The following is a 27,534-nucleotide window of genomic DNA, read 5'->3' on the forward strand; positions in this document are numbered from 1 at the left end:
TTCTTTCTGGTTGGCCACACGTCTCACCTGATTTTTCCGGAGACTTTGATATTTGTGATTTTCTGAATCTCATCTTTTAGCGTTCGTTCCACTTCAGGCTCCAGGTCAACGTCAGATTCCCCAGATTCAGCCTTGCGTCTGTTAAATTGAATATTTTTCTTTGAATTATTTAAGTAAATGCAGCAAAATAAAATGAATTAATTCCATGTACAAAGCATTCCTGTTTCCTGAGGTCAGATCCCTTTATTTCCAGTCCACAACTGCAACTTTGCCTACTCCATTCTGAGGTCCCCAACTGCTTCAAAACCGCCATCATACCAGTGTCAAAGAACCACCAGACAACGTGCCTCAACGACTATCAGCCAGTGGCCTTGACATCGATCATAATGAAGTGCTTTGAGAGGCTGGTCATGAGGCATATCAACTCCATACTCCCAGAATGCTTAGATCCACTGCAATTCACATACCGCTACACCCGGTCCACAGCAGACGCCATCTCCACTGCACTACACTCATGCCTGGAGCATCTCAACAGCAAGGACTCCTACGTCAGGCTCGGAATCATTGACTACAGCCCCACCTTCAGCACCATAATACCAGACAAGCTCATATCAAAGCTCCAAAACCTAGGACTTGGCTCCTCACTCTGCAACTGGATCTTCGACTTTCTGAGCCATAGACCACAATCAGTCAGAATAAACAACACTTCCTCCATGATTGACCTCAATACCAGGGACCTGCAAGGTTGCGTACTTAGCCCTCTACTATACTCCCTATACACACAAGACTGTGTGGCAAAATTTGGCTCCAAATCCATCTACAAGTTTACTGATGACACGACCGTAGTGGATCGGATCGCGAACAATGATGAGTCAGAAAACAGGAGGGAGTTAGAGAACCTAGTGGAGTGGTGTAATGATAACACCATCACCCTCAATGTCAGCAAAATTAAAGAGCTGGTCATTGACTTCAGGAAGCAAGTACTGTACACATCCCTGTCTGCATCAATGGGGCCGAGCTGGAGATGGTTGACAGCTTCAAATTCCTAGGTGTGAATATCACCAACAACCTGTCCTGGTCCACTCACATCGACGCTATGACCAAGAAAGCACAACAGCGCCTATAGTTCTTCAGGAAAGTAAGAAAATTACTCATGTCGACATTAACTCCAACAAGCTTTTACAGATGCACAATAGAAAGCATCCTATCTGGCTGCATCACAGCCTGGTATGGCAACCGTTTGGCCAAGACCGTGAGAATCTACAGAGTCGTGAACACAACCCAGTCCATCACACAAACTTGCCTCCCATCCAGTGCCCCTGTCTACACCTCCCGCTGCCTTGGGAAAGCGGGAAGCAGAATCGAAGACCCCTCCGACCCGGGTTATTCTCTCTTCCAACCTCTTTCATCGGGCAGAAGATACAAAAGTCTGAGAACAAGCACTAACAGATTAAAATAAAGCTTCTTCCCCGCTGTTACCAGACTCCTAATCGACCCTCTTGTGGACTGATCTGACGTCTTCACAGATCTTCTCTACTGAGTAGTACTACACTCCTGTATGCTTCATCCGATACCTGTGTATTTACATTGTATATTTATGTTTACCCTATGTACTATTTTCATTTATGGAATGATCTGTCTGAGCTGCACGCAGAACAATACTTTTCACTGTACCTCTGTACACATGGCAATAAACAAATCCAATCCAATCCAACTCAGAATCAAAGTTCAAGTTCCTTTTGTACTTCCATTACTCTAATGATATCCAGATTCCCATGAACACCTTTACATTTGTGAATACCAGTGTCTAGCTCACCTTTGATTATACAAGCAGAAATATTGGACAGAAACTGAAGCACATGGTTCTTCTAATGACCACGGAAGCCAGCAGTAGGAATGACAAGATTTTTTAAACTAAACATAAAGTCTGCCACGACAGTAACTATTTACACATCACAATCCCCATTGGGACAACCAACCTGCCATCCCTGCTCAGGTCAGCTTTTATGCTCAGTTTTACAGGCCCAAGCTGAGTGGGCCTCCGCCACTATTGGGAAAGCTTGTATTCTAGTAGCCCCACAGGAAAATCGATTGTGGTTTCCCTGTGGGTCTCACCCTATGAGACTGGTGTGCATAGGTAGATGCAGTTCCCTACTTTTCTCAGTAAATGCCTGTAGTTTATTCAATCACTGTTCTCCATTACTAGATTTAGTAATGTAACGTGCTAGCATGTTAACCAGTCGATCATGAATGTGACCTTTAAGTAAAATTGAATTTTTCCAACTCCAGAATTTTATACTCCCTCCTGCGGCAAATTTTGAGGCGGAGAGAGAGGAGTGCAAAATACCCTGGACAGGATTCCCTCCAGGATCCCACCCATAATTTTACAGTGGTGCAGACAGGGCCTCAGATGGGAAGCTGTAGTAAGGCCCTTAAGTGACCACTGGGGATTTTCACAGTAACTTTATTGCATTGTTAATGTAAGCCTACTTGTGACAATAATAAAGATTATTATTAATAATGACCACTTAAAAGGCCTTTTCCCGCCCAGTCTTATACTATAGATTGGCGGTTGCCCGATAACTGAGGATGGGGAAACTGAAGACATTCTCACCTGCAATCTAGGGCGAGAGTCACCTTCTGCTCAGGGACATAGGAGCTCCAGTCCTCCATCCCTGCACAACCCCAACATCAAGAAAGCACTCCCGCCCCCTGACCCATCCCTGGGCATCCCCACCCTCCCCTTCCCGGGACTGCTAAAGTGCGGCCCTGTCTCAGGCATAGCATTGCAGTACCTCTTCTAACCACTGCAGTGCTGTGCCTGGAGGGATGGAGGGACTGGAGAGTTGTTGATCATTCCAATTGGCCTAACAGCTCTCCATGACAGGAATTCTGTCCGTGCGGACAGAAATCCTACTTCTTCCGATCAGGGCTCAACTGAGCGTTAAATAGCAGCGTACCTGTCGGCATCCCTGCCAATCTGCAGGAACATGGGTGCCAAGTGCTCACCCTGAAAATTCTGGGGCGAAATTCTCCGACCCCACGCAGGGTCCGAGAATCGGCCGGCGGCGGCGTTATTCCCGCTCCCGCCATGTAAGGAATTATCCGACCCGCCATAAAACGGCGTTGTTCAAATCCCGCCGGCCGCCAAGGAGAACAGCTGGCGCCGGCGGGATGTCATGTTATTTTTAGAGTGAATAATTCTCCGGCCCGGATGGGCCGAAGTCCCGCCGACGTGGCCACGGGTCACATCGGCAAAAATCAAAGTAGGTTTATAATGGCGTCAACCATTGATGATGGTTGACGCCGTTCAGTAACCTACATCGAGTGCGTGGGGGGGTGGGTAGCGGCTTTGGAGAGGGGTGGAGAGGGGTGGGGAGGGGGGTAGGGGCATTGGAGAGGGGTTGGGGAGGGGGGGTCGTGGCGTTGGAGAGGGGTGGGGAGGGGGGGTCGCGGCGTTGGAGAGGGGTGGGGAGGGAGGGTCGCGGCGTTGGAGAGGGGTGGGGAGGGGGGGTCGCGGCGTTGGAGAGGGGTGGGGAGCGGGGTCGCGGCGTTGGAGAGGGGTGGTGAGGGGGTTCGCGGCGTTGGAGAGGGGTGGGGGGGTAGCGGCGTTGGAGGGGGTAGGGGTGGGGAGGGGGGGGTAGCGGCGTTGGAGGGGGGAAGGTGTGGGGAGGGGGGTAGCGGCATTGGAGGGGGGTAGGAGCGTTGGAGAGGGGTGGGGGGGTAGCGGCGTTGGAGGGGGGTAGGGGTGGGGAGGGAGGTAGGGGTGGGGAGGGGGGTAGCGGCATTGAATAAGCAGGAATTTGGATTAATTCTGCCTCCCCACCCCCTGGGCCTCTTTCTCCTCCCTCCCCCTTTCTCCTCTCTCTCTCTCACATTCTCTTCATCCTGCCCTTTGTTCCAGAGCTATTTGATCCCCCTGTGCTCTGGCACAGATTTACAGTGCGGTTTAGAGGGAAGGATGAGGTTAGATGGAGGATGTTTTGGGAGGGGGGTGGGGGTGGTTCAATGCAGTGCCCCTGGGGAATGCCGAACCCTCCCTCTTTTCCCCGCCCCCACACCTGGGGTAAACACAGAACCTAAATCACACTGTAAATCTGTGCCAGTGCACAGGGGGATCAAATAGCTCTGGAACAAAGGGCAGGATGAAGAGAATGTGAGAGAGAGAGAGGAAAAAGGGGGAGGGAGGAGAAAGAGGCCCAAGGGGTGGGGAGGCAGAATTAATCCAAATTCCTGTTTATTTCCTCAGACTCTTCAAAAGGTTGTTTCTCCCCTGGATTAGAAAAGGTGCCTTTATAATTCACAGCGCAGAACCCTTTCTGCGCTGTGAATTATAAAGGCAGAACCCAGAAACTTTGCCAAAAGTTTTTCCCTCTCGCTCCGCGCGTTTTTCCTGTTGTTGTGTAACTGACCTGAAATCGCAGAGGCTGAAGCTGAAATAGACAAATCCAGACACATCTCCCACCCCGGGATCCCAGCATTTCCCTCTGCATTCTAACCAGGCAATATTCCTGGGTTTAGGCAGATTGCAATATACTCACCAAAGCCCTGCTCTCAGCCAGAGGACGGACGGGACTCCCTCTCTCTATCTCTCTCTCTCTGTCTGTCCCCACAATCTCCCTCTCTCTCTCTCAAACAAAGACAAGGCAGCTGGGAGGAAGGGGAGCCTTGAGGAAGATCTGCTGATGCCCAGGGCCAACGCACCGTCGCCCCCCACCCCCCTCTGCACGCCGCTGCCCCCTACCCCAACCCCCCTACCTCTACCCCCCCACCCTCACCCCCCCAATGCCGCAACCCACCCCCCCACACGCCGCAACCCACCCCCCACCCCCCCCCACGCCGCAACCCACCCCCCCCCCAACCCTCTTAAGACAGCAGTGTTCCTTCAATTCCCAATTTTAAAGTTCCTTTAAGACAGCAGTGTTCCTTCAATTCCCACTTTTAAAGTTCCTCCATTGGAAGGGTACTCTCACTGCCACGGTCATAAGCTTTAGAATTCTTTCTTAAACCTGCCTTTCCATTGACTTTTATGTTCCTTAAACCTGCCTTTTTGACCAAGCTTTTGTTTTTTTTTTGTTTTTTTAAAGTGTTCCACCTACATATTTCTTTTACCCTTGTGGGGAATAGTGAGAGCAATTCTGAAGCTGATTATCAGCCCATTGAACCATATTGAATGCTCCTTCTGTGGCCAGCAACTCCTTCTTTAAAAATAAATTTAGAGTACCCAATTATTTTTTTTTTCCAATTAAGGGCAATTTAACATGGCCAATCCACCTACTCTGCACATCTTTGGGTTGTGGGGGTGAAACCCACGCAAACACAGGGAGAATGTTCAAAATCCACACGGACAGGGTCGAACCCAGGTCCTCAGTGCCATGAGGCAACAATACTAATCACTATGTCACCGTGCCACCCTTGGCCGACAAGTCCTGGCATTGGACCCGAACCCTGAGCTTCTGGTTCAGCGGTAGGGAAACTACCAACATACCACAAGGCATCCTAAGCTTTTGGCCATCTGCCTTAATAGTGCGCCATGTGGCTTGGTGCCAAATTTTAGCATACATTGGTCTTGTGAAACACCTTGGAATGTTTACATTAAGGGTACTACATACACTCAAATTTTGTTTTGACCATTACTATAAATGAATGTTTAATATGTTAGGATCCCAAGCGATGACCCTGCCATCTTCAATTTGTAAAACTGCAAGGAACTGTTACGACACCACAGGAGTGATGACACTGACCTATAGGTATCTTCTATGTTAAAACAAACTTTAATTTAAACACAGAATTAACTACATCAGCAACAAAGAACTAGCTTTATAGTTAACAGTTCTTAATTAAAAGAGAAAACCCTAACTTACTTCCTAATCCTGCCACTATTTCCAATTAAGAAACCAATATATTTCAAATACCACTCATGAATAAAGTTAACAACCATGTTTCTACTTGCTTTACTCTGTGCAGAATCTTTGAAGAGAACACTTTTTCGGACCAAACTGAAACACCTCTGTTCAGATGAGAGTCCTAGGATCAACTGACTTTTCAGACAGGCCTGGCTCCTCCCTTCAACTACATCATCTGTACCAAAACCATAAGGCCTTCTTGTATTTCTTCTAAAAAGATGTCCCTTGACTTGTTTAACCAGGATGAAAAGGAGTACCCCACATAAATTATCTACACCCCAGCGGTCCTTCAAATGTAAACAATATCTATTAGCTAACTATCTGTAAACAAGTAAATAGTTCTCAAGATCTAGTCGCAGAACACTTAATTGAAAATCAACAATTACCTCACGTTTACAACGTCTTAATCACAGCTCTAGTAGTCATACTGTATGTATGCATCTTAATTCAGGTTTTTCTAACATTACCACAAACCAAAATAAAGTTTAAATTTGACAATTTCTTACATTCATCACAAATGTCAATGTTATGTTGGCTAATTAGCGGGGCAGCACGGTGGCACAGTGGTTAGCATTGCTGCCTACGGCGCTCAGGACCCGGGTTCGAATCCCGGCCCTGGGTCACTGTCCGTGTGGAGTTTGCACATTCTCCCCGTGTCTGCGTGGGTTTCGCCCCCACAACCCAAAGATGTGCATGTTAGGTGAATTGGCCACGCTAAATTGCCCCTTAATTGGAAAAAATAATTGGGTACTCTAAATTTTATTTTAAAAAAAATGTTGGCTAATTAGCTATAAATTTAAAGGAGATGTTGATCAGTGAATATGAAGGTGTAAGAAATCTAACCGTCACACTCCCCACTGTTTTCATCCATTCTCTTTAGTACAGTTAGAATTGAGGCCTGCTAAGAGCAGAAACCAAACTTGTATTACCAAATAACCTGGACGCAAACAGAAACTAATCCAACATAATTTTCGATTTGGTCCCCTGTATTTATTCATATTAAATTAACTTGTTTTGAGCAGCACTTAAAACAGCTGAACATATTTTCCATGAACACTTATTTCTGATTACAAAGTGCATCAAGTTTAATTAAAACTTGAAAAATGAATAAAAGCTGTCCAGTGTATTACAGACACACAGATGGCAATATTGCACAGCAGCAGTATTTTCCGTTCAACCAGTAAACACAAGGAATTTATTATTTTTGAGAAACTGCAACAAAATATCTGGCTGAAATTGTTGTTAAACTGGGATTTGTGGTTGGACTTCCAAAAGATGTTCCTTTTTAAAAAGAAAGCCAGACAATACGTTAAAAAGCAAGAGCTGAAGGGCGATAAATATTGTACACAAAATTAATTTATTTGTGGTTATGTTTAATGGATTTTTCATTTTGTTGAACATTTATTTGAAATGATCTGACTTCTGAGAACATTGAAGAAAGTGGGGAGAAGCCTGTGGCTGGGGAGGTCTAAACATTCCTAATGGGGACCAGGAGGAAACAAAGAAAGTAAAAACTATTTTCTGTAACTGGTCTCTTTTGATCCCAGATCTTCTTCCTTCTGTTAAAACTGCTTGTCAGGGTTCAATGGGGTAATCAGATCCTAATCAAATGAAACGACCCTTATATGGTTGGCACAGTAGCACAGTGATTAACACTGTTGCTTACAATCGCCAGGGTCCCAGGTTCGATTCCCACTTGGGTCAGTGTCTGTGCGGAGTCTGCACATTCTCCCCGTGTCTGCCTGGGTTTCCTCCAGGTTCTCCGGTTTCCTCCCACAAGTCCCAAAAGGCTTGTAAGGTGAATTGGACAATCTGAATTCTCCCTCTGTGTATTCCAACAGGCGCCGGAGTGTGGTGACTAGGGGATTTTCACAGTAACTTCTTTGCAGTGTTAACGTAAGCCTACTTGTGACAATAATAAAAAAGATTATAACTATCTGCAGTTCTTCCTGAAACAACAATAAAAAACTGCCTCCTTATAGATTCCAGTGCTCCTTATGTGCCTGATAGAAGAAGCGTATGGGGCCATAACAACGAAGAGTGCATAACGACAGGGTGAACTGTATGGATTTGGTGCCATCTGACATCCTTCCTCTGTTCCTACCTCTCTAATAAGTCACAAAGAACAATGAAAGGAATCTTTATTGTGATACTCAGTGAAATAGAAGCTCCTTACAGAATCCAGACATGAAGCTAGCTCAGCTATCACATTGCAGACTGAAATCTACAAGCTTCTCTGTCAATCAGCAATTATCTGGGAATCAAGCTAATGCACAGTTTAGGTGCAATGGTACATAATGCTTTCAACTCTTATGCAGTCATTTCAGGTCAGGAAAACTGGCTGGATTTATGCACGACAATAAACTCTCCACATTCCTGGTCAGCGCTGCACATTTGCTGCCCGCAGGAATGTCTGTGTTGCCTTCAGATACTTAAGTAACAATAACTTTCTTTTGTTCAGATTTTAATGCCACTTTCCTAGACATGTTCACAGGCAAAAACAAATGTCTTGAAAAGCTTTTCGTGATCAAAAGTTAGTTTGATTATTTACTTTTTAAGTTATACTAAAGCAAACATAAAACATACGAGCTATTTGGGAGCCTGTGAATACAGTGTCATAGCAGGACACAAGTGAGAGTCTGCCAAGAACTGAATGTTCCTTACTGCTTTGTTTTAAAACATGACTGTTCACTTGATGTGGATTCTGTCACCGCTTCATTTTGTTTTGCTGCCTCATAAATACCACCACTGTATTCCCTCTATTTTCCAGGGCTGGAATTCAGTTTTCTGATTTTGCTTTCTGACCTTGCTTGCCATTCCTGAAAGTGGCAACGAAAGGTGGGCATCTTTCCATGGTCAGCAGTGGCATTTTGACTGCGTGTCGAAACAGTGAGTGCTTTTCAAATCATCAGCACCATCACAGCCAAAGCCAACATGATCTGTCAAAACTTCCATGCACACTTTCAGAAAGTGCTTTATGGCAGTGAACGGGTTGGCACCCTGGACAACTTTGTCTCTCTGTAACTCAAAACCAGAGATCAACTGCAGTTACTTCATCAGCTTTCTGGTAGAATTAACTAATTTAGCACAAGGTAGTAATCAAATCTGAAACCTTTTGATTCACTGCCACGCCACAAGTGCATATTGCCATGAGACACCAGTTGTGAGAAGGGAGAGGAAAGGTTTCCCACTGATGTTTTCTTTCCCCCAAAGATTTTTCAAATACCAATCTCAAATTGAGAATTTTCTGGAAGCCACTTGAGAAAAAATTCTCTAATTCTTATTTGTTAGATTTTTGCTTATATCATCACTTGGATGACAAGGTAGCACTGTTGCTTCACAGCGACAGGGACCCGGGTTCGATTCCGGCTTGGGATACCATCTGTGTGGAGTCTGCACGCTCTCCCCGTGCCTGCGTGGGATTCCTCCGGGTGCTCCAGTTTCCTCCCACAGTCCAAAATGTGGTCAGGTGGATTGGCCATGATCAATGCATGGGGTTACGGGGGTGTGGGCTGTTGCACGTTTTGCTATGGGTGTAAAACGCGTTTATTGGGGTGTATTAACTTGCCGGTGTTAAAGGCCGTGTGCTTAACACCACTAGGCTCTGTCTATGTATTTTCAGCTCAGGAGTCGCCAGTTGCCATATAGACAACTCACAGATATCTCAAGGTCAAGTTCAAAGTAATAAAACGATACACCGATTAGTAAGTTCCAAACGATCAATATTTATTATACAATTATAATAAATACGCATGCACACTCTAAGGGACTAAGCTATGACTAAACTAAGCAAACAGAATACTTAACTACACAGGAACAGGCAAGGTCAGGGAGCGAGGCCTTCGTCCCGGTCTTGGGCTGCAACCTTCAGAAAGCGTGCTGGTCACTGGGGGTCTAGCGGGCTTGGTTCGCGTAGCGAGCGTCGTATTGGCACTTACGGTTCGGCGGCTGGTGCTCAACGGCTGGAGTCAGGATACGAGTTGGAGGTCTTGGTCAAAGCCGGAGCACGAAACAACAGACAGGACCATGTGTGGGGGTCTATATTTATAGGGGTCCCCAATGTCCTTCCCTCTTCCTGGGCGGGCTTTACCTTTAGGTATCGATTGGATCGCTTCCAATCGATATCTTTTGAATTCCTCCAATGTAAGGGTCTTTCTCGATGGTGGGGGCGGTTTCTATAGTGGATACTTCTGGTGCCGCTCTGTCTGGACATCCACTTAAAGTATCTTATTCAAACCCAAATGTTGCCATTGTGTGTGCCTAGATCTGGACTGCCTCATTAGTATGTAGAACGTTCTGCCATTATCACCTTTGGTTGGAGTTCTTCCACCTGGCCAGAAACTGGTTTTGCTGCTTGCAAAATGCTAATGAGTGTTTGCAGGCTGTTTGCCTTGGCTAAACTGTTTTTCCCTACAGTCTTAGCGATTCTCCATTTTGTTTGGTTCAGTGTCCATTTTAGGTGGCTACAGGGCCCAGGGAGAATGCTCTTTCAGAAGGTCGGTGCAGACGCAATGGGCTGAATGGCCTCCTTTTGTAGTGTAGGGATTCTATGGATTTGAACTTTCACCACAAAGCTTCTTCCAGAGGGCATGACTAAAAACAAGGAGCTTGTCATACGAAATATCACACGCTTCAATTGTGGTTAGTGAGGAGGGAAACTAAATATGCCCATGCCATGCTCTTTGCCAACATAAATGTACATCTAACATAAGTATTATTTATGGTGCCTGATCCCCAATTGCTCTTCACACTCCAACAGAGAGCATTAGAACGACATGTTGGTTAAACTAAAAGCAATAACTTCCACTTTAATGTAAGACAATAGCTCACACAATTTGAAAAAATATCCTGCGAGATGTTGGTATCTCAATGGTGAAGCAGCCCATACTTAGAGATTTGTCGGTGGGGGAAATGCCAACAAATGACTTTCCCTTTAATGATATTCATGGAGTCAAATCAATTATACTTTCACTCACTTTGCCTTTTTCTTTGCTTTCTTTTGTTTCTTTTCAATCTTTTTATTCACTTCCTCTTCACTTAAGATTTTAAAAACTTCAAGAACACCATCCGTGCCCTGTAAAACAGTAGTCAAACACAAGATTAAACACTGAGATAAGGAGAATTTTTTCTCTCTCAAAGGGTTGTTAATTTGTGGAATTCTCTTCCCAGACAGCAGTGCAGGGTGGATCACCAAATATGTTCAAGTCTGAGTTGCATAGATTTTTGTTCAACTAGGAACAGAAGGGCAATGGCTCAATTAGTGATTAGCACAGCAGGCTTAAGGAACCGAAAGGGTGACTTCTGCTCCCAATTCTTGTGTGCTCTTGTGTGTGTGACCATCACGGAAAACTGCAGCCAATTCACTGTAATCTGCCAACACCTGGGCTTTGCAGCTCCCTCCTGCATAGCGAGTAGTGTTGGATCAGACTCCGTTAATTAATGACTTTTTAATTCTATTTTGCAGGAACTCTCATTCAGACTTGATCCAATCAGTAACTCACATTATAAACAGAAAACATACCTGCCTGAATTAGCAGCAGGGGGCAAGTTGTCAAATTAATATCAGAATATTAATTAATCTAAACAAGGTTGTTCTGAGTCTATTTCCTAAAAAGCACTTTGGTTAATGAATAATACATTTCACAATAACTGCATGTTTGATTCTCAATATGCTGATGTTGCATTGTTTCAGAAAGATGCTGATGATGCATGTTTTTCTTCTTTCTTTGTGATGGTCAAATATTCAACATATTGCATTTTAAAGCTAATTACAGTATAACCTCTCACAAAGAAAAAATATTTGCGGTGAGAGAGCGCGAGCATATGAGGTGCACGACAGCAGAGGATGGGGGGGGGGGGGAAAGAGCATGCGCGACAGCAGGCGAGGGGACGAGAACGTGCCTCCAGCAGGCAAGGGGGCGAGAGCGTGCCAGCGGGCGAGGGGACGAGAGCGATTACCAGCGGGCGAGGGGACGAGAGAGCATGCCAGCAGACGAGGGGCCCGCAGATGGGCGAGTGGGCATGCCAGCGAGCAAGAGAGCGTGCCAGCAGGTGAGGGGGCGAGGCAGCGCACCAGCGAGCGAGAGCGTGGCAGCCGTTGAGGGGCAAAAGATAGTGCACCAGCCGGCGTGGGGGCGAGACAGCGCGCCAGCTGGCTAGGGGTGAGACAGCGCGCCAGCTGGCATGAGAATATGCCAGTCGGCGAGGGGGCGAGAGAGAACGCACCAGCAGGTGAGGGGGGCGAAAGAGCGCGCCAGCAGGCGAAGGGGCCAGATAGCACACCAGCAGGTGAGGGGGCGAGAGAGCGCACCAGCTGGCGAAGGGATGAGAGAGCGCAACAGCAGGCGAGGAGGGAGAAAGCGCCAGCAGACGAGAGAGTGCACCAGCAGGCGAGGGGGCGAGAGAGCACATGAGCAGTGAGGGGACGAGAGAGCGTGCCAGCAGGCGAGGGGACGTGAGAGCACGCCAGCAGGCGAGGGGGAGAGCATGCCAGCAGGCAAGGGAGAGCACGCCAGCTGGCGAGAGGGTGAGAGAGCGCGCCAGCTGGCGAAGGGGAGAGAGAGCTTGCTAGCAGATGAGGGAGAGAAATAGAAAGCGAGCAAGAGAGAGCGAGCGAGCACGGGAGAGCATGTGAAATAGAGACTGAAAGCTTTTTTTGGCAAATGTTCAGTCCTGTAAAAAAGTTGAATTTTGAAGCCAATTAACTAAGTGATTTGTGATCTGATGACAAAGGACCAAATTGTCCAGAGAAAGAATCAATGAGAAATAAAGGCTGACTTTTCTTAATCTTTGATTTTTTTTTTAAAAAAGCAAACAAAATTCCTTTGAAGGCAACAGGTAGAATGAAAGAGGAAGGAAGAAGAAAGGGAAGAGGGAAACAGGTTTATGGTGAGGATTTTACACCACCTGCTCTTGGAAAGACCGTGACGGGTGGGGTAGATAGTGGGATACAGGTGACATGTGTGACAGTAGAGAAAGGTGGACAGAACTATTGAGAAATTGAGTGGATGATTTAAAGGGGAAGCAGTAAAGTAGTAATGAGACTGAGATATTGGCAAGAAGGTGGACAGGAAGATGAATGGGTAAAAGGGCATGATGTACTTTTATGCACCTTTCACATCATTGAGACATGCCAAAGTGCTTCACAGCCAATTTATTACTTTTTGAAAAGCAACTGTTAACATTTTTCTCAGTAAAGGCTGTGGGGCTAACGAGATGTTGATCGAGCATCAATTTCACAATTGTTTAATCAGATTTGAGATCAATTTGAGCACTTAGGTTACTGTATACATTACATATAGGTTAGCCTGGCACTATTTTCCCTTCGGGTACCATGCCCTAAGAAGGCATTGACAACTATGGTTATGCTTGACAAGATACTGCCTTCCGCCTGCACACATGCTGACGAGCAATCTCTCCTGTTCTTACCGCCTGCTACTGGCATATGTAGGAAAGATTTACGAGTTGATACTCAACCTGTTGAGCCACATTATGAACACACCTTCCTTGGCCATCAAGTGCTGGAGTGGACTTGAAGCAAGAACTTTTGGCTCAGAGGCAGGGGTTCTACCCACTGAGTCATAAGATTTTCTAGCCTGACACTAATCAGAAACGAAAAGATAAAATCAATGGATATGCAAAATAACTTGCCAAACTTAAGCGACAGCTTACTTTATTTAAGTGACCGAATATTACAAAATGTGGGCCTAGTTCTTGGGCATTCAATTCATTTACCAACATAATGTGATGAAATATTATAATTTTCAAGATTTTCCTCATATCATTGTGGTATACTGTGAAACAGGCTTGTGTGTGTGTGTGTGTGTATGTATAGGTGTGACTAATTTAATTAGACTGTAGGTACTGCCAGGTTAAAAACATCAAAAAGGGATGAAGCGCGAAAGCAAGTAATTTGAAGTGTGCAGGACTAAGATGGGATACCCGTGAATGGAAATTTGCATTAGGAAGGTAAGTGACAGGGTTGAATTGAAGTTCAACTCTTGTATTTCAAAAGGAAAATGCACAATTTGCAAAGATCATAATGAATAAAGCAAAGTATTGAAGTAGTAGCCATACAAATAACACAAAAGATCTGTATATTCTGGGAAAGGAAACTTCCAATGGGATGTAAAAATAGATTTGAAGATGAAAGGGGAAAATCATATTTAAAGAGAGTGAAGGCTGCATAGGTGTAGCCATGGGATCCTGAAAACCATGTGGGGGAGAGGCGGTGGCGAAATGGCATTGTCACTGTAGTAGTACTCCAGAGATCCTGGGCAATGCTTTGGGGACCCAGGTTTGAATCATGCCGCAACAAAATTAGAATCCACGAAAGAATATGGAATTAAAAGTCTAATGATGGCCATGAAACTATTGTCATAAAAACCCATCTGGTCCTTTAGCGAAGGAAATTTACACTGGAATGTGGTTGACTCTTAAACGCTCTCTCACTCAGTTCAATAGACAAGAAGTGCTGGCCTCACCCAACGCCCATATCCCATAAATGAATTTTTAAACATGCGCTAAAACATCCATGCAAAGAGAGCAGCTTGCACCCTCAGGGAAGGCTGCAAGGTTTTGATATAAGTTTTAGTTTTCCAGTATCGAATGCCTGTGTAATTCTACCCCTGTGGATGTTTGTGATAATCGTTTTTATGGAGAAAATCTATTAGGTTTGTTGCCTAAAAGGGTGCTTAACCAAAAAGATTCTACTGTTAAGTATATAAATGTAATTTTGGGTGCTCATTTTCCAATAAACGTTAACATTTATTTAAAATCTCTAAAAGTGCTTTGAAATTTTTGCTCCTGGCAGCTTCTCATAACATAATACAAATTGCAAATCACTGTGATAATTTCCCTTTGGGATTTGGGCAGCCCAGCAATTTCCACCTGCCACATCATAGCAATAATGATACTTACATGACAGGCAACAATTTCACTACTGGTATCCGTTGCTAAGGAAACAACACGATCCCTGCCCTCCCGAAATACAGAACCATTTTTCCGGCATGTCAGTATATGCTGTAAAGAAAATAGAAAAGGATTACAATCATAACCAGGAGTCACGATAGTAAATGGCTCAGCTGCCGATTTAGCTCAGTTTGCATGACAACCGGCTTGCAATGCAGAGCAAGGCCATCAGCGCGGCCTCCTGTACCAGCTGAGGTTATTCATGAAAGGCCCCGCCTTCTCAACCATGCCCCTCGCCTGAGGTATAGAGGCCCTCAGGTTAAATCACCACCAGTCAGCTCTCCCCCTCAAACAGGAAAACAGCCTATGGTCATCTGGGACTAAGGCAACTTTATTTTTTAAACTTACTAATATGCCTCAGCTAACAGTCCAAAATCAATTGATCTCAGCGCAGCTCCACAACAAAAGTTGTAATTCGCCTTTAACTGACCACTGAGATTTCATTTTTTTTCTTCATTTCGAAAATATTTTTAATCAACTTCAAATTTATTCAGAATTCGTCCCTTTTACTTCACACCACTTGCTCATTCCAATGCCTTATCTTCAGAATGCAATGTCTGGAACACAGTCTGCTTTGTGATTTTCAGTAGCATTACTCCATAATTTACTCACATTGCCCCATCATCAACATCCTGGGAGTTACCATTGATTTGAAATGTAACTGGATCGGCCATATAAATACAACAGTTACAAATCAGGTCAGAGGCTGAGAATTCTGGGCAGGTACCTCACTTCCCGACTCAAAGCCATCTACAGCACAAAATTCAGGGGAGTGATGGAATACTCATTTGCCTGGTCAAGTGCAGCTCCAACAATGCCAAACACGTTTATTGACATCATCCAGGACATAACAGCCTGCCTGATTTAGAAACCCATCCACCACCATAAATATTCACTCCCTCCACCAACAGCACACAGTGTGCACAATTCTGAAAAGGGTGCAGGAACAGAGGGACCTGGGTGTATACATGCATAGATCATTGAAGTTGGTAGGATAGGTGGAGAGAGTGGTTAATAAAGCATATAGAATTCTGGGCTTTAATTAACAGGGGCATAAAGTACAAGAGCAAGGGTATCATGCTGGGTGGCATGGTGGCACTGCTGCCTCCCAGCTCCAGGGTCTGAGGTTCAATTCTGGCCTCGGATAACTGTGTGGAGTTTGCACTTCCTCCCCGTGTCTGCATGGGTTTCCTCCCGGTGCTCCGGTTTCCTCCCACAGTCCAAAGATGTGCAGGTTAGGTGGATTGGCCATGCTAAATTCCCCCTTGGTGTCCAAAAGGTTAGGTGGGGTTAGTAGGATACGGGGATAGAGTGGAGGCATGGTCTTAAGTAGGGTGCTCTTGCCAAGGACCGGTGCAGACTCTATGGCCGAATGGCCTCCTTCTGCACTGCAAATTCTATGGTTCTATGCTGAACTTATACAAAATACTAGTGAGACCTCAACTGGAATATTGTGTACAGTTCTGGACACCATACTTTAGGAATGATGTGGAGATGCCGGCGTTGGACTGGGGTGAGCACAGTAAGAAGTCTTACAACACCAGGTTAAAGTCCAACAGGTTTGTTTCAAACACGAGCTTTCGGAGCACGGCTCCTTCAGGATTCACCTGAAGAAGGAGCCGTGCTCCGAAAGCTCGTGTTTGAAACAAACCTGTTGGACTTTAACCTGGTGTTGTAAGACTTCTTACTATACTTTAGGAAGAATGTGAACGCATTGAAGAGAGTGCCGAAGAAGTTTACGAGAATGGTTCCAGGGATGAGAAACTTTAGTTATGAGGACAGATTGGAGATGTTGGTACTGTTCTCCTTGGAGAGAAGGCTAAGAGGAGATTTGATAGAGATGTTCAAAATGACAAGGCGGCTGGGCAGAGTTGACAAAGAGAAACTGTTCCGGCTTGTAAAAGGATCGGGAATGAGAGGACACAGATCTAAAGTGATTTGCAAAAGAAACTAATGTGATGTGGAAAAAACTTCTTCACACAGCAAGTGGTTCAGGTTTGGGATGGACTGACTGGAAGTGAATGCTCATTTGGAGAGCTGGTGCAGACACAAAGGGTTAAATGGCCTCCTTCTGTGCCATAACAATTCTGTGATTCTGAACAACTCACCAAGGTTTTTAACAGCACTATTCAAACCAGCCTCCTGGACAAAGGAAAATAAAGGGGAACTTGGAGATAGGTGGTGGCGTTCCCATTCAAGCCACGCACCACCCTGTGTCTGGGTCAAAATCCTGGAACTCCCTCTCGCACAACACTGAGTGTACATATGCTACATGAACTACAAAGGTTTAAGACGGCGGCTTACCACCACCCTCTCAAGGACTATGAGAGATTACAAATAAATGCTGGCCTTGCCAGCAACGCCTCTTCCCATTAGTAAATAAAAAAGTGCTTGCAAGTTCAGATGAATGTTGGGAGGAGTTAACAAAAATTATTTGCTCAACTATTTGCTCAACAGGGGCTGGTTTAGCTCACCAGGCTAAATCACTGGCTTTTAAAGCAGACCAAGGTAGGCCAGCAGCACGGTTCGATTCCCGTACCAGCCTCCCCGGATAGGCGCCGGAATGTGGCGACTAGGGGCTTTTCACAGTAACTTCATTGAAGCCTACCCGTGACAATAAGCGATTTTCATATTTCATTTCATCAAGGGGCATCTTGACAAATACATGAATAGGATGGGGAATAGAGGGAGACGGACCCAGGAAGTGTAGAAGATTTTAGGGGCCTCACGGTAGCATGGTGGTTAGCATCAATGCTTCACAGCTCCAGGGTCCCAGGTTCGATTCCCGGCTGGGTCACTGTCTGTGTGGAGTCTGCACGTCCTCCCCGTATGTGCGTGGGTTTCCTCCGGGTGCTCCGGTTTCCTCCCACAGTCCAAAGATGTGCGGGTTAGGTGGATTGGCCATGCTAAATTGCCCGTAGTGTAAGGTTAATGGGGGGATTGTTGGGTTACGGGTTACGTGGGTTTAAGTGGGGTGATCATTGCTCGGCACAACATCGAGGGCCGAAGGGCCTGTTCTGTGCTGTACTGTTCTATGTATTGCTGGTTTAAGATTTCAAGCAGGCTGTACTTTAAAGAATATAAGCAATTCTGTTCTTTTCAAACTGATCTTTGGTGTGATTACTAAGGAACAGCAGAATACATTACAGACATAGGACAGCACAGTGGCGCAGTGATCCACTGCTGCCTATGGCATTGAGGATCCGGGTCTCTATCTGTATGGAGTTTGCACATTCTCCCCTTGTCTGCGTGGGTTTCACCCCCACAACCCAAAGATGTGCAGGGTAGATGGATTGGCCAGGCTAAATTGTCCCTCAATTGGAAAACAATAATTGGGTCCTCTAAATGTATTTTTTTTAAAGTACATTGCAGGAGTAGGATTTACCTCCTCTGGGTTTTCATTCAATTCCTCTTCAGTTATTGCAGTGTTTTCAAAAGGATTCTTTGTTCTTTTCACATTTGGTTCTCCAACTTCTTTCTCCTGAGAAATAATCCACAACACAACATATGTTACAGATAATTAAAGGCTCCTTTCTGTGTTTGGGCACAGATATATTGTCAAAGATTAATTAATCTGCCACTTCGGAATTACTATTGCCCGACTGTGTCTTCATGATGAAGAAATTTAGATTTTGCAAAATCAATACCACCAAGCCAGGAATGGCATGCATGTCCTTGCTAAAGTTCATGAACTTCCTTCCCCCGGCCAACTGACTTCAGATATTTTACCCTCATTTGCGGGTCCTTTCAAGTTTGGAGCAAGGCCCTTCCACTCCGCAATCTCAAGGAACCTTCATGGACTATTCAGACCTCTGATATTCCCTGTTCCTCCAATTGTGGCTACTCTTTCAATCATTGGTGGATTGGCCATGCTAAATTGCCCGTAGTGTCCTAAAAGTAAGGTTAAGGGGGGGTTGTTGGGTTACGGGTATAGGGTGGATACGTGGGTTTGAGTAGGGTGATCATGGCTCGGCACAACATCGAGGGCCGAAGGGCCTGTTCTGTGCTGTACTGTTCTATATAATAAGTGAAATAACCAAATATTAATACGCCAACTGAATTACAATGTGAGATGCATCCTAAATGGGGCTATTAGACATGAATGTCCAGTACTGTAGCCACCGAAGTTGGCCATTCCCTCAATACAAAATGGAGGAACGCAAAGCTTGCAGGTTAAAATAGACAATGTTTGCAGCACAAGCAGGCTGCACCAAGCCAATGTGTATTCTGTCTGCTAAGAGAGCAGACAGCACAAAAACGAACATTCCGCATACTAATGAGGCAATCTCCGGGATAGTTAACATAGCAATGGAACGATCCCAGGGACAATGGACACAAATAGAGAAGTGATTGCAACAGTGTATGGGAAACCAGACACCCCGGCACTAGCGAGGTTCGAAAACAAAGCACCTGAAGGCCCGCCCAGTAGCCGAGAGATAGCCTCAGTATTGGGGGGGGATTCAAACAAATCGATTGGGAAGAGACCCAATCGATTCCCAGCAGGAAAAGGGTCCGCCCAAAAGGGCGCGAAGCCCTAGGACCTATAAAAGACAGGTCCCACACTTAGTTCGTTCTTCTTGACCAGCCCTCCTCTCTGGACCAGCCCCTCGACCAGCTTTTGCCAAAGAAGACCTTGACCGAGAGAGAGGAGAGGTTTGGGACAGCAGCCGCCAGCAAGTAAGTGTCTCACAACGATCGCTACCAGAGATAGACACTCCTGACCCCTTTTTAACCCGTACCAACCTGAAGTCTGCGGACCAGTGCAGAGCAAGAGGCCTTGTCCACTGATCCGGCAGTTCCGTTAAGATAAGTATTGGTTTATCTAGTGGTAGGAATAGTTTAGTCATCTTAGCGTGTGCATGGGTAGTATTATAATTGTATTATAATAAACTCATTTGTTTGAACTTACTAATTGGTGTATGGTTTTATTGCTTTGAACTTGACCTTGAAACTTGTGGCGGTATCTTAATGATACCTGGCGACTCCAGAGCTAAGTAACGAAACAGAGCCAAATCGAGTGTTAAGCACACTCACCCAGGACGAGCAACATTTAGTGGCGACATCCAGACGGGACTCGATTAGAAGTGGCCCCCCCACTCCGAGAGAACCCAGAAATTTGAAATTGAAATCCAATTGGGAAAAGGGAAAAACCACAAGTGTTCAAGGAGTTCAAATCAATAGTCATAATTCGGAAGTGTGTTTTTGCATGCGTAACTAACAGCGTTGTAAGGTTAAACCAAGAGATTTTTGTTGCGACAAACTGTCAGAAGTTTTATAAGTTAGAACATAGCGAAAGCCGTACCCGTATTTTAAAAGCATTGCCTTATCATCCCTCGTTCCAAATTAAAGAGAGCATAGAGGAAAAGGAAATGACCATGCAGGCAATGGAACGCCTCATGAACCCAGAGCAGTTCGTGGTCGCAGCGACCAACAGTGGCAGAGTAGGCCAGTGTCCCGTATGGGAGCTGGAACTCAGGAATTACCTCAAAGGGAAAGGATGGCCCCTTTGGAGTGAGTTTTGTTTGAATGAGACGACAGGTTCCGGCAGTATAGGACATACTTGGTGGGAGAACCTTTCTCAAATTCATAAAAAGAATTTAGGAAAAGCAAGTAAGCCGATGGCAATTGTGTCCTGCTTGGCACAATTACGAGGCACAGAGGAGGTAGTTTGGACACTCCGCAAAGAATTAGAGGAAAAGAATAGAATGAGCAAAGTCGACATTTGCGATGTCGAAAAGGAAAACATAGAATTAAGAAGGAAGTTGGCAGAGAAGGATAGAGAGGTGGATGATGCCAAGAGGGCACATCAGTCTTGTCTAGCCCATCTGAGCAGTTCCCAAGCCCAGTATGAGAAAGCCTATCAGGATGTGCAGCGCGCAGTTCTGATAAGAGAAGATTCAGAGAAGCAGGTAGAGGCACTGCAAAGGCAATGCTCTGACCTAAAGGCAGCTTTAAGAGCACTCCATGCTGCCACCACTGAGCAAAGGCAAAGCACAGTGGATCACGCTAAAGGTAGGAAGCAGATTGCGCAGCTGCAATCTCTGCTTTCTGTGCAGAATGGGTTCCAAGAGACATTTGGAACCCAGTTAGATGAAGAAAATGCCCCAGAGTGGCAGGAATTGAGCAAAACCGCGCAGCGCTATGTTCAGGGAACATGTGCGCCAGCAGCGCAACAGAAAAGGAAAGCGCCCCAACCCCCCACAGATCAGATAGCACCCGCACCAATGAACCCAGTCACCACCCAAAGAAAAGCAACCGCAGAAGGCACACCCGAGGTCACATACACCACCCCCTTAACTGTAACACAACTAAGGGACACGTGTGAGAAAATCACCCCGTTCCTCCCCACTGCAGACCCCCACCAATTTTTCGCAAGAGTGAAACAGCAGGCTACCATGTATGGACTGGATGAGTGAGAGCAGGTGAAGCTCACAGTTTTGAGTTTAGACTCATCAGTTGTAGCAGCCCTCCCCGACCCACAGAACGTTGGAGGAGGCACCCTCGAAGAGATGCATACATCTATTTTAGACGCGATAGGGTACAATATAGGAGACCCAGTCGAAGGCCTAAATAAGTGTAGGCAGAAAAGGACCGAGCACCCCACAGCATTCGCAGGAAGGCTGTGGATTCATTTCACTGCCGTTTTTGGTGATTTAGACTGCGCACATTTAACCTGAGATAATATGGTTAAATGGACCCGCACCATCATCTCCCACGCCACAGATGCAGGACAGAATGTCTGCTCCAATTATGACCCCTCAGAAGATGCCCATAATGAAAAATGGGTCTTGAAAAGATTGTCCCGCGCTTGGCAGCAATCCGTCCACAATAAAACAGTATTTATAAATCCTGAGGAAGAGCAGGCAGATGCAGACATGCATCCAGTCAAAACACATCAAAACCCCGCATGTGTAAATGAGGGAAGGAACAGCCCACAGCAGACCAAGTCACAGGAATGTTTTAACTTTGGACAGTTAGGACATAACGCTCGAGAATGTCAAGCCCCCCCGAAACAGCAACAGAATCAGCCCACCAATGCCCCCCGAAGCAGCAACGAAACCAACAGTCCCGACCCCCCACTCAGGGAACAATACACAAGGGAACAGTGCACCAGAGTGCCTGCTCCGCCTTATGTGCCTCAGGGGTCATGTTACAACTGTAGGCCGAGATTGCAAGAGACCCCCACCACCAGCTAGACCCGCTCCCAGATATGAAAGAGAACACCACCCACAGCAGCTACAAGGTCCCAGCTGCCCCATGCAAACTATCAGCGCTTACCCACCACTTCTCATGGCAGGGATACCGCAGCAATGCCAATTCATTTTTGTTTCTCTCCTTCCCCTCTTCTTCGGTCACACTGCACTGACTCCATATGCTAGTTACAGCTCAAGCCAAATGTAATTTACGGTATCCTTTGTTCTGATGGAACCTGTACGATATTCGTTACATGTTTGTTTGTATGTGTCTGTTAAATGTTCAGTGTTTAAATTTAAACAGCTTTTCACAGCCCCACGCCACCACTGATGGAACCTGCACGCATGTTTGTATGTTTGTTTGTTAAATGTTTGATATGGAGATTGGCCACTCGGTTTTCAGCTCAAAAGCTTGTGACCACCTCACATGCACGTTAGTTTGTCCGCAGATATTTCTGAGAACTTGACTCAGCTGAAATATCTGGAGCCCAGCTCAACGTTTTACTAGGAGCATCTTGCCTCCCCTTTTGTTTTTAGGTGCCCCACTATTCTGGGAATAAAGGCTGCAATTCCACAATGACTATATTCTTGCCCGTTCGTTTCAGGTTGCTCAGGCAATGGAGAAATGGCATTGAGGACCCGCCCTGTCTGAGGACCACCCCTCTGGTCAGCTAAGATCAGGTACAGCACAGCATGCCCTACCCGGGATCCCATTCAACTCTTACCCGTCGCGGCCCATACGCAACTCATTCGACTTTTTATTTCTAAAGCTTGGTTTCATTTTGTTTAAGGTAGCCCTTCGGCCGCCACTCCATATACTATTTACATCCAGGAACATTTTGGGATGGTAAATTACAACACTCTGCGAGACGGCTCGCACTGGTTTAGTAGATAAGTATATGTCTGGTCCTAAATCCGTTTTTTGGAAAAAAAAATGAGGGAGTCACATGGAGGTGACCATCATGAAGGGAAAATTGGAACAAGAGGACAGATATACTTAAAGTCAAGATATTAAGCTGAACACTAACAGATAATATGCTTGATCCCTTAGCTTTCGGACGTTTGGAGAGGAACCGAAGCAACAGCATAGCAAGATCCCAGGAAGGAAGAGAAGAGACAGAGAAGATGAAGAGCACTCCGATTGCTATGTTTTTAGCTATTGTGGCATCTGTGTGGTTGCGCGTGGACGCGGACCCCCTTTCCCACAGTACAACGTTTGCTAACTTCTCCCAAACCCAGACCACCCCCAGCCCAGTCAATGGTAACAGTACCCCGACCTGGTGTACCAGATTTCTGACATGGTACTCCTTGTCGTATGTCATAGAATCACTTTTGGTGATTGCAGTTCTATGTATTACAGTCCAAACCCTCAGGATGAGGAAATGGAGAAGGAGAGCCTACCGCTCTCGTGCCTCAACAGTGTAGAGTACAATCCCCCATTTTCGGATTCCACCAATCCCCCAACCCCTTGATGTGTAATAAAGGATTGAATTTTGATGTGATCTGTAAATAAAGACTTTGCGGATGTATTATAATGTTCTGAGCTCGACTGCCGAGTCAGAAAATGAAATGTAATGATGCTGCTGTGTGAATGATTAAGGGTTTAGAATGTTGTAGAATGTTTAAATATGAGATGAGAGTAGTTTATTGAGGATAGTTAGAGATTCCCGATTCCAATTGGTAATGCATGTCCCCTTTGACATAGCGCCAATCAGAAATTGTTAGGTAAATTTTTTTTGCCATAGTTGAGGAAAGGATAGAAGCCATGGAACTCGCTGAGGTCAGGGGACCCAAAGACACCGTACTTGGGTGATCCTTCATGATTTCTCATGAGGATCACAAGGAGGGAGTGTAGCCACCGAAGTTGGCCATTCCCTCAATACAAAATGGAGGAACGCAAAGCTTGCTGGTTAAAATGGACAATGTTTGCAGCACAAGCAGGCTGCACCAAGCCAATGTGTATTCTGTCTGCTAAGAGAGCAGACAGCACCAAAACGAACATTCCGCATACTAATGAGGCAATCTCCGGGATAGTTAACATAGCAATGGAACGATCCCAGGGACAATGGACACAAATAGATAAGTAATTGCAACAGTGTATGGGAAACCAGACTCCCCGGCACCAGCGGGGTCGAAAAAAAAGAACCTGAAGGCCCACCCAGTAGCCGAGAGATAGCCTCAGTATTGGGGGGATTCAAACAAATCGATTGGGAAGAGACCCAATCGATTCCCAGCAGGAAAAGGGTCCGCCCAAAAGGGCGCGAAGCCCTAGGACCTATAAAAGACAGGTCCCACACTTAGTTCGTTCTTCTTGACCAGCCCTCCTCTCTGGACCAGCCCCTCGACCAGCTTTTGCCAAAGAAGACCTTGACCGAGAGAGAGGAGAGGTTTGGGACAGCAGCCGCCAGCAAGTAAGTGTCTCACAACGATCGCTACCAGAGATAGACACTCCTGACCCCTTTTTAACCCGTACCAACCTGAAGTCTGCGGACCAGTGCAGAGCAAGAGGCCTTGTCCATTGATCCGGCAGTTCCTTTAAGATAAGTATTGGTTTATCTAGTGGTAGGAATAGTTTAGTCATCTTAGCGTGTGCATGGGTAGTATTATAATTGTATTATAATAAACTCATTTGTTTGAACTTACTAATTGGTGTATAGTTTTATTGCTTTGAACTTGACCTTGAAACTTGTGGCGGTATCTTAACGATACCTGGCGACTCCAGAGCTAAGTAACGAAACAGAGCCAAATCGAGTGTTAAGCACACTCACCCAGAACGAGCAACAGTACTAACGCAGCTGGGACATTGCTGTAAGTCGAATTTAAGTTCAGCACAAATACAGACACTGAATGTTCCCAAGGAACTTTCTAAATCATGCGAGTATCACCCAATCTGTCTCTAAGGACAATGGAAAATATATGAAAAAGTTTCTTCACTCTAAAGGGCTGTGAATCTTTGGAATTTGCTATCCCTGAGGATTATGGATGCTCCATCGCTAAATATATTCAAGGATGATATAGATAAGACCTTTGGTTCCTCAGGGAATCGAGGGATATGGAAGAGGGCAGGAACGCACAAATCTGGAGTTCTTGATTAATAAGGGGATTTCTTGATTAATAAGGAGATCAGGGGAGAAGACAGGAGAAGAGGGTTGAGGAACATTTCAGCCATGATCGAATGATAGAGCAGACTCGATGGGCCAATTGGCCTAATTCTGCTCCTATATCATATGGTCTTATGGAAAGTGGAGTTGAAACCCAAGATCAACCATGATTGTACCGAATGGTGGAGCAGGCTTACCGGGCCACATAATTGTGTTTTTATCTAGAATAGGTAAATCCTGAATAACCTTTCAGACTATAATTTTTCTAACTCTGTGAAGTTAGTCTTCATCTCCATGGTGACTGAAGGTTTATTCCTCCCATGGGTATCATTACAAAGAACTGCATAGAGCTACATGATGTGAATAGCCCAGAAACAGACCATTCAGCTCAACTTATCCACACCCATGTTCCTGCTCCCACAAAACCCCTCCCACCACTCTTCATCTAACCAATCAGCATAACATTTTATTTATTATGTTTTCCTAACTTCCCTTGATGTATCAGTGTGGTTTTCTGTAATTGGTCCCTGTGATAGTGAGCTCCACATTCTAGCCACGCTCTGGGATTAGTCGTGTTTCCTGAATGCCCCATTGAGCATATTAGTGACTATTGTATTTGAGGCCTCTTAGTTTTGAATTCCACCTGGTGCAAACATGATGGGCCTTTTTCTACACCGTAACTGTTCTCTGGAAATGTTTTCTTGGTGTCAACGCACCCTCATCAAACTCTTTCATAATCTTAAAATCTCTATCAGGTCAAGAACTGTTGAGGGTTATGTGACTATTTGCAAGTCCCTGTCCTGGTAAAATTGCCATAGTCCCAGATTCCATCCTTCGAATATTGTGTTCAGTTCTGGTCGTCTCATTATAGGATGTGGATGCTTTGGAGAGGGTACAGAGGAGATTTACCAGGATGCTGCCTGGACTGAAGGGCATGTCTTATGAAGAAAGGTTAAGGGAGCTAGGGAGTTTCTCACTGGAGCAAAGAAGGGAGGTGACTTGATAGAGGTGTACAAGGTGATGAGAGGCATGGATAGAGTGGATAGCCAGAGACTTTTCCCCAGGGCGGAAATGGGACATAATTTTAAGGTGATTGGAGGAAGGTATAGGGGAGATGTCAGAGGTAGGTTCTTTACAGAAAGAGTTGTGGTGCGTGGAATGCACTGCCAGCAGAGGTGGTGGAGTCAGATTCATTAGGGACAGTTAAGCAACTCTTGGACAGGCACATGGACATGTAAATTGAAGGACTGTAGGTTAGGTTGATTTTGATTAGGATAAATTGTCAGGTCAACATCGTGGGCCGAAGGGCCTGTACTGTGCTGCTGTACTGTTCTAATTGCCTTCAAAAATTAAAAAGCAAATTGAAGACTGATGTTAAAAAATTGTTCTTATGAAGTGAACAATTCAGGATGGGCAAAAATTCTGGATCAGTGAAGAAACAAAAATATAAAGATGGGAATGGGAAAATTGTAGGGCTTTTCTGGTACAATAAACAAAGATGAGCTGAATGGGATCCTCATATAAATTATCTTGTGATATCAACTATCAAAAACCTGCAGGATAACACATTATGATATTCTTCTGCAACAAGACTGTAATAAATCAATAATTAAATAGAGACATGATTCACAGATGGGCCTAGGTAGGATGCTCTTTCAGAGAGTTGGTGTAGGCTCGATGGGCTTCTGCACTTTAGGAATTCTATGAAGCAAACAGACTAACAGCTATAATTGATTTTTTTGTCTTTGTGAATGGTATCAAGTTTTTACCTCATCCAAATAATGGATGTCCCACACCCTGAGTTCACTGTCAGATGATCCAGTCATTATTCGCTTTTCATCAGCAAGTAGCACAAAACCCCACACCTAGAGCAAATACAGAAAGCAAAAGAATAATTATATTTAAAGTTTATTTTCACAGGAAATGAACTTATTACATCCTATTTCGAGCACTCTACCGTGTGGTACAGAATTACATTTGACTTTAAGGAAATAATTTACAATATTTATGTTTAATAACAAAACAAGCATCTATATTTATTCTAAAACAATAGCAGGAACTGCTGAGCAGCCCAGGGAGCAGAGAAACCGGATCAACATTTCAGGTAAAGTGGTGGAGAGGTCGAAAGGGAATGTTAGTCTAAGGGTAGAGAGCAGGAGAGATTAAATTACAAGAAGTATTGATGGTGCAAGCCAAAACATGAGTCCAGAGGAAATGTAAATGCGAAAAACCAACAGCTAACCTAAAAAATTAGAAGTTACTGTGAAAAGCCCCTAGTCACCACATTCCGGCACCTGTTCGGGTACACCGAGGGAGAATTCAGAATGGTCAAATTATCTAACAGCGCATCTTTCGGAAATTCAC

The 27,534-nt window shown here is 45.2% G+C and overlaps 1 protein-coding gene across 3 annotated transcripts in view; it reads right to left on the reverse strand.

Annotated features, from left to right (window-relative positions):
• The window catches only part of wdr3 (WD repeat domain 3), a 77,891-nt gene that overhangs the window by 42,753 nt on the left and 7,604 nt on the right, over nt 1-27,534 (reverse strand). For all 3 annotated transcript variants that reach the window (XM_038801990.1, XM_038801989.1, XM_038801991.1), the window contains exons 6-10: nt 26,940-27,035; nt 18,262-18,357; nt 14,826-14,927; nt 10,883-10,980; nt 28-138 (exon numbers count right to left, since the gene is read on the reverse strand). In XM_038801990.1, the coding sequence (XP_038657918.1) occupies nt 28-138; nt 10,883-10,980; nt 14,826-14,927; nt 18,262-18,357; nt 26,940-27,035 (503 nt within the window). The remainder of the gene's footprint in view (nt 1-27; nt 139-10,882; nt 10,981-14,825; nt 14,928-18,261; nt 18,358-26,939; nt 27,036-27,534) is intronic.

The sequence above is a fragment of the Scyliorhinus canicula genome, chromosome 7, assembly GCF_902713615.1.
Source record: "Scyliorhinus canicula chromosome 7, sScyCan1.1, whole genome shotgun sequence".
Classification (NCBI taxonomy): domain Eukaryota; kingdom Metazoa; phylum Chordata; class Chondrichthyes; order Carcharhiniformes; family Scyliorhinidae; genus Scyliorhinus; species Scyliorhinus canicula.